Below are 10,923 nucleotides of genomic sequence, written 5' to 3'. Positions count from 1 at the left end.
CCAAACCTTCCTTGAATGTATCACAACCATCAAGACCAATGGGGCAACAGCTGATTACACAAAACTTGCTTTATTTCCTTTTACTCTTAGGGACAAGGCCAAGAAATGGTTAGGGTCATTACCAAGGGATTCCATTACCAATTGGAGGGAATTGTCTAAATTGTTTCTGACTAGGTTTTTCCCCCCACAAAAGAACTGCCAAGGTAAGGAACCAACTGACCAGTTTTAGGCAAAGGTCCGATGAACCCCTCAATGAGGCATGGGAGAGGTTTAAGGAATTGCAATACACTTGTCCCCACCATGGTATTCCTGATTGGTTGTTGATTCAAATATTCTATGATGGTCTAACTGAGAGCACTCGCACTACTGTTGACGCAGTTGCAGGTGGGGTGTTAATGTCAAGAGAACCGCTGGAGGCCATGAACTTGATAGACAACATGGCGCAGAACCAACAGTGGTCTGGCCGTGACAACACCCGACCTGGAGGTGGAGGCAAGTACGAAGTTGATCAAATCACCGCTCTAACCGCCAAGTTGGATGCCATGCAGAGGGCGATGGACAAGCTGAGCGTGAAAGCAGTCGAGCAGCAGCCGCAAGCATATGTCATGTGTGGTGATGAGAGGCACGCTTACGAGCAATGTCCATTGGTGCAAGCTGATGAGGAGATCGAGCAGGTCAACTCCATCAACAACGAACCTTCCTTCTTTCCAAAACCTCCCTTCAACCGATCCTACTCCAAAGACCCTGTTGAGCAACAAAACTGGAAGTGGAATCAGAATAACCCTGCACCATTCAACAATGCTCCCAGACCCCCTTTCACCAACCTCACCAACAATAACAACACCTTCAACAATCCTTCATCTAGCACCAACTGGAACAATTCTTCTGGAGGAGGCAACAACAGGAACTTCTACCAAAACGCTTCATTCCCCAATCAGAACAACCGAGCACCTCAAGCTGGCCCTTCCAAACCATATGTGCCTCCCTATGCGACCAACTTCACACACGAGCAAGGAAAAATGAAGCAAAACATGTGGTAACAAATGCAGTCCATGTCGACTCAAATAGCCACTCAGAACAAATTGCTTGAGCAGTTGAGTCACATAGTCGCCTCGAGCCAACCCCAACCTGAAAAGCTACCTGCACAACCAGAACCAAACCCCAGAGGAGAGGCGAAGGCAATCACTCTGCGAAGTGGAACCCAGTACAAAGAACCGGTCAACCCAACAGATCATACCTCATCTGATGCGACCCGCATCCCAGACGTGCGACCCGCATCCAGCTCTGAAGACCCCCCTGGCCCTGAAGGAGCTAGTTGACCCGCACAGCCAAGTGAAGCGACCTTGGATGCGACCCGCATCCCAGATGTTCGACCCGCATCAGACAAGCCTGAGGCTCAGAACAAAGGAAAAGCAGAGAAGCCACCTCCGTACAGACCACCTGTACCCTTCCCTCGAAGACTGGCTGAGACCAAATTGAATGCACAGTTTGCTAACTTTGTCGAGGTTATCAAAGGATTGCACATCACGATTCCATTCACCGAAGCTCTAACTCAAATGCCCACTTACGCCAAGTTCTTGAAGGATATTCTATCTAACAAACGAAGCTTGGGGGGGCCTGAAACGGTGAAACTGACGGAGCAGTGCAGTGCCATTTTGAACAGCGAGCTTCCTCCCAAACTGGACGACCCAGGTAAGTTCTTTATTCCTTGCATTATAGGGAAGGCAACAATCAAGAGAGCTATTTGTGATTTGGGAGCGAGTGTGAGCCTCATGCCTCGCACGATCTTTGAGAAATTGGGAGTGGGGGAGCTTAAACCAACTCGGATGTCACTTCAGCTGGCTGACTCCTTAGTAAGACTTCCACTTGGCATAGTTGAAGATGTGCCAGTTCAGGTTGGCAAATACTACGAGCCTGTTGACTTTGTAGTCATGGAAATGGAAGAGGATAAGGAAGTCCCGATCATTCTTGGAACACTGACCTTGAACTTTGGAGGAGAGAAGGTGCGATTCCATATTGATCGAGAAATGAAGTACCCGTCTACCGCCGAATCCTATTTCCGCATTGATGCGACCGAAGAATGTCTAACGGACTTGGCAGAAGGATACTTCATTGAGAAAATTCAGGAGAGCATGCAAGAACACACTGATTTCTTGTCTGAAATGTAAGTTGAAACTGCTCGATTAGGAGAGATCTGAAAACTGCTGACCTGAGAGAGACTGGATGCGACCCGCATGGATCCAACGCGAGTCGCATGGAAGGGACTGAAGACCTGAAGGACGGACGGTGCGAGCCGAATGAAGATGAAGCGACCCGCATCAACACTCAGACAGAAGGAGTGATCCCTGAGCTGAAGCCTCTTCTAGCTACTCTCAGATATGAATTCCTAGGCTCAGATCGATCTTTTCCAGTCATTGTGAATGCAGCGTTGAATCCTGATCAGACCGCCAAACTTTTGGACAAACTGAAGCTTCACAAAGGGGCAATCGGGTATTCCATCAATGATCTGAAAGGAATCAGTCCATCCATTTGCTCGCACAGAATTTTCCTCGAAGACGATCACAAACCCTCAATTGAACACCAGAGATAGCTCAACCCAAACCTTCGAGAAGTGGTGAAGAAAGAGATTTTCAAGCTTCTCGATGCAGGTATCATCTACCCAATTTCCGACAGCCAATGGGTGAGTCCTGTCCACGTGGTGCCGAAGAAAGGTGGTACAACAGTGGTGAAGAACGAGAAGAACGAGTTAATCCAAATACGTGTGGTGAACGGTTATCGCATGTGTATTGATTACAGGAAACTCAATGCTGCCACCCGCAAGGATCACTTTCCTTTGCCATTTGTTGATCAACTCTTAGAAAGGCTTGCAAATCATTCCTACTTTTGTTATCTGGACGGATACTCCGGGTTCTTCCAGATACCCATTCACCCACAGGACCAAGAAAATACCACTTTCACTTGTCCATATGGTACGTACGCATACCGTAGGATGCCTTTCGGTCTGTGCAATGCGCCTGCGACCTTCCAGAGAGCAATGATGGCCATCTTTTCTGATTTCATTAAGCACGAGGTGGAGATTTTCATGGACGACTTCTCCGTGTACGGTTCGAGTTTTGAGTCTTCTTTGACGAACCTTTGCAAGATTCTCCAGAGATGCGAGGAGGTCCATTTGATTTTAAATTGGGAGAAATGCCACTTCATGGTCCAAACTGGAGTTGTTTTGGGGCATGTAGTGACCTCCAGGGGAATCGAGGTGGATAAGGCGAAGATCGAGGTGATCGAGAAACTGGAGATTCCAACAAATGTCAAGGGGATTCGGAGCTTTCTCAGGCACGCAGGATTCTACCGTCGCTTCATCAAGGATTTTTCCAAAATTGCGAAACCTTCGACCAATCTACTCGTTAAGGATTATGACTTTGTTTTCACGAACAATTGTGTCAAGTCTTTCAGCAGATTGAAGGAAGCCCTTATCTCAGCACCCATTTTGCAACCACCTGGCTGGTCTCTCCCCTTTGAGATCATGTGTGACGCTAGTGACTACGCTGTTGGAGCAGTTCTGGGGCAGAGGAAAGACAAGAAGCCATGTGCGATTTACTATGCTAGCAAGGTGCTAGACCCCGCTCAGATGAATTACACGACCACCGAGAAAGAACTCCTGGCGATTGTTTTCGCTCTCGACAAGTTTCGGTCGTATTTGGTGGGATCCAAAATCATCGTCTACACAGATCATGCCGCACTCAGGTATTTGTTGAGCAAACAGGATGCTAAACCGCGCTTGATCAGGTGGATTCTTCTTCTGCAGGAATTTGATCTTGAAATCAGGGATAAGAAGGGCATCGAAAACACTGTGGCAGACCATCTCTCTAGACTTCGTTTGGATGGAGGAGGCTCTGCTCATGTACCAATGAGTGACTCTTTCCCTGACGAACAACTCCTGTACATTTCTGCACTAAACACCACCAATGCGACTAGCATCCAAGGTCATGCGACCCGCTTCACTCCTGATGCGACCCGCACAAGCCTTCAATCAGACCCTTAGTATGCAGACATTGCCAACTTCTTAGCTTCTGAGATCACCCCTTCCACCATGACATACCAGCAACGAAAGAAGCTCAAATCAGATTCAAGGCACTACTTTTGGGATGAACCTTTTCTTTTTAAGGTAGGAATCGATGGTATACTCAGGCGTTGCGTGCCAAATGAAGAGACGTGTTCTATCCTTGAGCACTGCCACTCGTCAGCATACGGAGGTCATGCTTCATTCTCCAAGACAGCTGCCAAGGTACTGCAATCAGGTTTTTATTGGCCTACTCTTTTCAGGGATGCGCGGACCTTGGTTGCAGCTTGTGACAAGTGTCAAAGGACAGGGAACATTTCCAAACGCAACGAGATGCCTCTCAATTCCATCCTGGAGGTAGAGCTCTTCGACGTATGGGGGATTGATTTCATGGGACCATTTCCACCATCTCACGGTTATGAGTACATTTTGGTTGCGGTGGATTACGTGTCCAAGTGGGTCGAAGCAGTTCCATGTCGACATGCTGACTCGAATGTAGTGAAACGCATGTTCACCGACATCATTTTTCCACGCTTTGGAGTTCCACGCGCTGTGATCAGTGATGGTGGCAAGCATTTCGTCAACCGCCAATTCGACAAACTCCTGAGTCGACACGGGGTGACACACAAGGTCACCACCTCCTATCACCCCCAGTCCAATGGTCAAGCTGAAATTTACAACAGGGAAATCAAGTTTATCCTGGAGAAGACTGTAGCGAGGACACGGAAGGATTGTTCTGTGAAGCTGAGCGATGCACTGTGGGCGTACCGAACTGCTTTCAAAACACCGATTGGGATGAGCCCTTTCAAGTTGGTGTACGGCAAGCCATGTCATCTTCCTGTGGTAATTGAACACAAAGCGTTCTGGACTACAAGGGCCATCAACATGGACATGCTGAAGGCTAGAGAGAAGCGCATTCTTGACTTACACGAGTTGGACGAGATACGCTTACACTCCTACGAGAATGCGAGGATCTACAAGGAAAAGATGAAGCTTCTCCATGACAAGCATATCATGCCTCGCGAATTCCAAGAAGGTGATCTTGTGCTTCTTTTTAACTCTCGTTTGCGACTCTTTCCAAGGAAATTGAAGTCTAGATGGTCTGGTCCGTTTGAGGTTAAAAAGGTGTACCAGTTTGGTGCAGTCGAGATTGGAAATGACGCGTGTGGAACCTTCAAGGTAAATGGACAACGTCTCAAGCTCTACATTGCGAGTCACCCTCATTGAGGACGATTTGTTCATGATCTCTCTGATCCTATCTCAACCGAAACCTAGCGGACGACGGTCAGGCTCGAGACCTAAAACAAGCGCTCTTGGGAGGCAGCCCAAACATTCTTTTTACTGTTTGCATAACTTTCATTTCTTTTGCATGTTTATTTTTAGTTATCTTGCACTTAGGTTGTTTAGTTTTAATGAGTCATGCGACCCGCATAGGTGTCAGTGCGACCCGCTCCCACCATGATGCGACCCGCATGACTCGTGATGCGACTCGCATCGGACCACTGACAGCATTAATGAGGGTCGTAACCCAAACGTCGCGACCTCCCTCCTTAACTGTTCCCCCCTCTCTTCTTTCTCCCTTCACCGTACCAAACGAGAGAGAGCAAGAGAGCGAGAGATTGAGTGAGAGAGAGAGACACCGTGAGAGAGAGAAGGAGACCGAGAGAGAGATTGAGAGAGGGAACGTGAGAGAGAGATTGACAAAGAGAGAGAGAGACAGAGAGAGCGCGAGGGGCAGCACAACCGAGAGAAAAAGAGACGAAGGGGCGGGTGCCCTTCCGCCATTGCTGTGCCCCGAGCTTCCCTAGTGCGACCTGCATCTAGGCCAGTGCGATCCGCATCAACCATAACGCGACCCGCATCATGGATGACCCAGAACCGCCAATGTGCAAAGAGCTCTGATCTAAGCGCAACCAAGAGCGCCATCAGGCTGAGCTCCGCCGTCAGAGGGACCTCCGTCTCCAACAAGGGATACCAGACCCCACTCCTTCTCCTTCTAAGTCTTCGGAGTCGATCGACTGGTCTCAGCAGGGCTCGGGCTCGTCCGGTAATAGTGGTAACCCTTCTCACTCTTCTTCTCCTCATTCTTCTTCTTATCACCCTTCTCCTTCTTCTCATGCTGCAGCAGGGACCCCTGTTGACTATGTCTCCGAGGATTCTGACGCCATCTCTGCTCAGACCACTCCTCGTGCTGAGCGCTACCCTGATCCTCCCTTCTCTTTCACGGGTCGGGGTATGTTTGAGCGGTTCGAGCTCTTGCAGCAGCGCAAGTTCGCAAACACGCACCGTCTCGACTTTGACGCACTCCGTGCATTCGGAGTTTATGATGATTTTTGCCGCCTCACTGAGCGGATAGGGTTTCTGCCGGCCTTCTGGGAGATTGAGCGGCCGTGCTTCGACGAGCTTACCCTTGAGTTCCTCTCTTCGCTCAAGCTCAGGTATGACAATTCCGAACATCCCTACATTAAATTTCAGATGTGCAGTGAAGTTCGGCGCGTGCGTGTCTCTAGGCTCCGCAAGTGGTTCGGGTTTGCCCCGAACCCTACCACTGACTCTCTCGACTTTCGCGTGGGCTTTGACAAGGATCACTTCTGGCGCCTGATTACTGGTATGCAGACAGCCACAAGCAACCAGTACAGAGGTCTCGCCATCCCACACCCTGTTCTTCGCTGCATTCAGCGTGCCCTAGCCAACACCATCTTCGCACGAGGCGAGACGGTGGCTAGGGCTAATGAGGAGGATCTCCAGTTGCTGGACCACATGCTACGTCGTGATGTGGAGTTAGAGCGGCCCGACCTGATGCTCTTCATGGTTCGACATTGGGTCGATATCCAGTAGAATAAGAAAGTAGGAGGATCCATTCACATCGGCTCCTACGTCACTCTCATTGCTGACAGGTTAGGTGTCTCGACTGTAGGTTTTACCCAGTCTAGAGGTCGTATTGCCATGGATGCCATTGCCTATCAGTCAGCGACCTTTATGAAGATAGTGCGCGGGCCAGCCAACCACAGTGACCATTACTTCTGGCGCCTGCAGCATGGTGCTCAGTTCCAGCTGCCTCTTCGAGCACCGATCTCTTTTGAGGATGAGAGCACCTGGCTCTTCACTGGACCTCAGCCCGAGAGAGCCCCATCCCCACCTCTTCATACATCATTTCATACATCATCTCCACTCGAGCGAGCTTCTTCTCCTATTGCTCCATTTCATCCTTCTTCATCTCCTACAGCTCCATTTCCTTCTTCTTCTCACTTCGAGGACGTTGTCATGACTGATGTCCCTGGCTCGTCTCACCAGTTCCCCGCCTCTACTTCTACAGCTGTTCCATCTCACCCATCTGACCCTACCATCGGAGATCTGTATCGCATTAGCATGGACATGCGGGCTACTCAGATCTCCATACATACCACTCAGCTTGAGATCCAGTCCACTCTGACTGACCAGGGTGACACTCTTAGTAGCATCCAGATGGATTTATCAGTTCATGACACACGGCTTGGGAGACTCGAGACTCACATGGAGGACTGGCGTTTTTATGAGGACCATGGACATTAGCCAGATCACCCTCCTCCTCCTCATCACTGATCAGGTTCACTTTTCTTTACTCCCCTCTTTACTCTATCTTTCAGTCTTGAAGCATTGAGGGCAATGCTCAGACTAAGCTTGGGGGGGTATACCTTTATCTTTTTCGTTTTTAGACCATGTTTACATTTTGGTAGATCATGTTTACTTTTCTTGCATGACTTGTTTGATTCAGGGATTTTGTGAACCATTGTGGTAATAATTAGTCTGATCTTGAATTGCTTATGTCTAACCCATGGTTGACCACTTAACCGACTTGAATAAGATAGTTTTGTGAAATTGAAAAGATGAGATCCTGAATTTTATCGAGAAACATTTGAAATCTGAATTGTGCCTTTTTAAAAAAAAAAGAAAAGAGAAAACGGGATTTAAAAATAAAGAAAGATTGGGATATTCATTGGTATGAACGAATACCAGTGATTGTGTGTATTCATGGTATATGCAATTGAAAAGAAAGAAAATAAAAATAAAAAAAATAAAAATAAAAATAAAAGAGAGAAAAAGATGGAGAACATAAGAGTACTGGCAATAAGTGCTTCGGGGCGCCTTTGAGCTCGTCTCCCAATTTAAACATAAAAAAAAGAGTACTGGCACAATCCATTTGGATTCCTTTGAGCTCGATAGAAAATAAATAGACTTTTGCATATATCAACACTACATCCGCAACTTTCTGACCCAAGTTTGTTCCAAGCTTGGGGGAATTAGATCCGTAAACAAAAAAAAATCACTACAAATGAGGGTATAACTTCAGTTTAAGAATGGATATTGGTAAACTTGAGTTCTAAGTCTTTCCAAATAACAAAACATCTCAGAATAAGAAGTTAAGTGGATAGTTTGTGGAGTGAATCAAAATTAGTTTGAGAAAAGCCTAACTTGTTATCAAAATGATTCTCGAAATTCCTGGTAATTACAACTCATGTGGATTTTTGCAATTAGGAATTTAACTTGCATTTAGAACCAATCCGGTACCAAAGTATGCTCCTTGCTTGAGGACAAGCAAAAGGTCAGCTTGGGGGAATTTGATATTGCTATATCTGACCTATTGTTTTGACCAATTTCAGTACCAAAACACGAATTCTGAGCCATCAAATAACATCTATTATAATGATTATGTGTAGAATTTGGTACTGCTGTGCTTTCATGCTTATCTTGCAGGAAAATTGGTGAAATCAAGCGAATTGCTGAAGTTGAGAGACCTTGATGCGACCCTCATCAGACTTGACGCGAGGCGCATCAACCACTCAGAGCCGTACCAGCAGGTCGCAGCACCATTGCATGCGAGGCGCATCCATCACACTTCGATGCGGGTTGCTTCAGTGGTGATGCGGGTCGCATCGCGAGTTTCCAGAGCAGACAACTAAGGCCCAATAAGGGCCCAGAATCGAAAGACTCGTTTTGAAAAGTCTATAAATAGACCACCCCTGCCACCAGAGAGGGAGTTCCGAATTTGAAGATTCAAAACCTCAAGAATTGAAGTATTGATCAAGAAAGAGAGGAAGGAGGGAAGATCCTTGCTTGATTCGGTTTCATCAAGAAACCGATCAATTGACTTAGATTGAACACGAATAAACGAGAGTTGAAAGTTGTAGATCTAAGAAGGTGAAATTGCAATTCCTTACTAGGTTTCTGGTGCTAATAAACGAGAGTTGAGGCTCAGGAATCGTAGGTAGGGTCAGTAGAACCTTGCACAATCAAATAACTCAGAAACAGGTGCAATGCTGCATTCACTCGACGGCCATGCGAGTCGCATGGGAGACCATGCGGGTCACATCACTAGGGTCGCATCAGAGATGATGCGAGTCGAGTGAGGGTCCAGAGAGGCAAAGCTGAGGATGAAATCTGAAACCCTGGAAACATCCTTTTAAACTTGACTGAAACAAACATTTATTTTCCTTTGCAATCTTTTGTTATTGAATTGAGAAATTGAAACGAATTCACACCAAACCTTTCACTTCAAGTACCTAACTCGGATTTGTAAGAATTTAGAATCGAATTAAACCGTCCCTGAGGATGGATACCTTATTATACTATACGGATAGGATTGTGCACTTGCAATCTTAGACGATAGTTGATTCAAGGTTTAAACTGGTACAACTAACTGTACCTGAGACTTTGTAGCATACCTTTGTAAGCGAACAATTATACCACCACTCAGCCAGTGGTAGGAAAAATGCCCAATTTTTCTGATTGTCAAACACCATACACCGCAAATACCCTTCCAAGCACTGGTTGACTCTTTCTGTTTGACCGTCAGTCTGTGGGTGATATGAGGTACTCATGTTGAGTTTCACTCCTAAGCACTTCATTAATTCCTGCCAAAAATTGCTAGTAAAGATGGGATCTCTATCAGTAACAATGGTATTAGGAAGTCCATGGTGTTTATACACAGAATCAAGGAAGGCTTGTGCAACATCAACTGTGAAATTCTATCAGTAACAAACTTGAGTAACAGTAACAATGATATTAGGAAGTAACAATGTTGAGTTTGACATTTGGTATCAGACCTATGAAACTGCCCACATAGAATTCCTCATGGTCGATCTGAGTTTTCTGCATTAATCGAGCCTTCGCTCTCATGAAATTGGTCACGTACTCATCAACCTTGCCAATTTGGTGGACTCTTTTAAACTCCTCCATTGGTTTCCCCACTTCATTGACAAAATGAGATAACACTTCCTCCTTCAAAATCACCCAAGGAGGGTGCTGGTTGTTAATCTTGAAGCTACGGTAGCATTCCCGGGCATCACCCGTAAAATGCATAGAAGCCATTCTGGATTTGTAATTCTCAGAAACCTAATAGCACTCAAAATAAAACTCACTCTCCTCAGCCCAATCTACAGGATTACTACCATTAAAAGGGGAAAAATCTACTCTAGGCAGAAATGCCCTTTGAGGCTGAATCTGGAATTCACCAGACCTTATGTCTTTCTCACCTGATGACTCTTCACCCATTTCTTCAACCATCGGGCGCTTAGGCTCAGATCGAAACTTTGGTTTTTCACCTCGGAATTGACCAGTACAGCTGTTATCGCCCTTCTCCAGTCGCACTGTGGTCATCAATGATTCGAGCATAGTCATCATCTTGCCCATCGCTTGACTATTCTCCTCCAACCGACCCTCCATTCGACCAACCCGAGTTGCAAGCTCCTGTTGGGATAACTCAGATCGGAAGAACTGATCCTGGATCACAGCTAGATCCGGATCCATCTCTCCATCAACCGGAACCGTGGTTTTGGCGCGAGTTGCCATGGAAGCTCGTCGCACCTTAGTGTTCCTCCGCTTTCCCA

At 46.7% G+C, this 10,923-nt stretch overlaps 1 protein-coding gene and 1 non-coding gene across 2 annotated transcripts; one reads left to right on the top strand and one right to left on the bottom strand.

Annotated features, from left to right (window-relative positions):
- Positions 1-200: 200 nt before the first annotated feature.
- LOC144564875 (small nucleolar RNA R71) lies at positions 201-307 on the bottom strand. Its single transcript, XR_013514770.1, has one exon. It is a non-coding gene; the product is annotated as a small nucleolar RNA R71 (small nucleolar RNA).
- Positions 308-1,043: 736 nt separating this feature from the next.
- LOC144564429 (uncharacterized) lies at positions 1,044-2,168 on the top strand. The gene is made up of 2 exons (XM_078314027.1): positions 1,044-1,217; positions 1,329-2,168. The coding sequence occupies exons 1-2, from the start codon at positions 1,044-1,046 to the stop codon at positions 2,166-2,168; spliced, it is 1,014 nt and encodes a 337-aa protein (XP_078170153.1).
- Positions 2,169-10,923: the final 8,755 nt, after the last annotated feature.

This window comes from Carex rostrata, chromosome 13 (assembly GCF_964058835.1).
Source record: "Carex rostrata chromosome 13, lpCarRost1.2, whole genome shotgun sequence".
Taxonomy (NCBI): Eukaryota; Viridiplantae; Streptophyta; class Magnoliopsida; order Poales; family Cyperaceae; genus Carex; species Carex rostrata.
The sequence above is the reverse complement of the archived record's forward strand: the minus strand, read 5'-3'. Positions and strand labels throughout refer to the sequence as shown.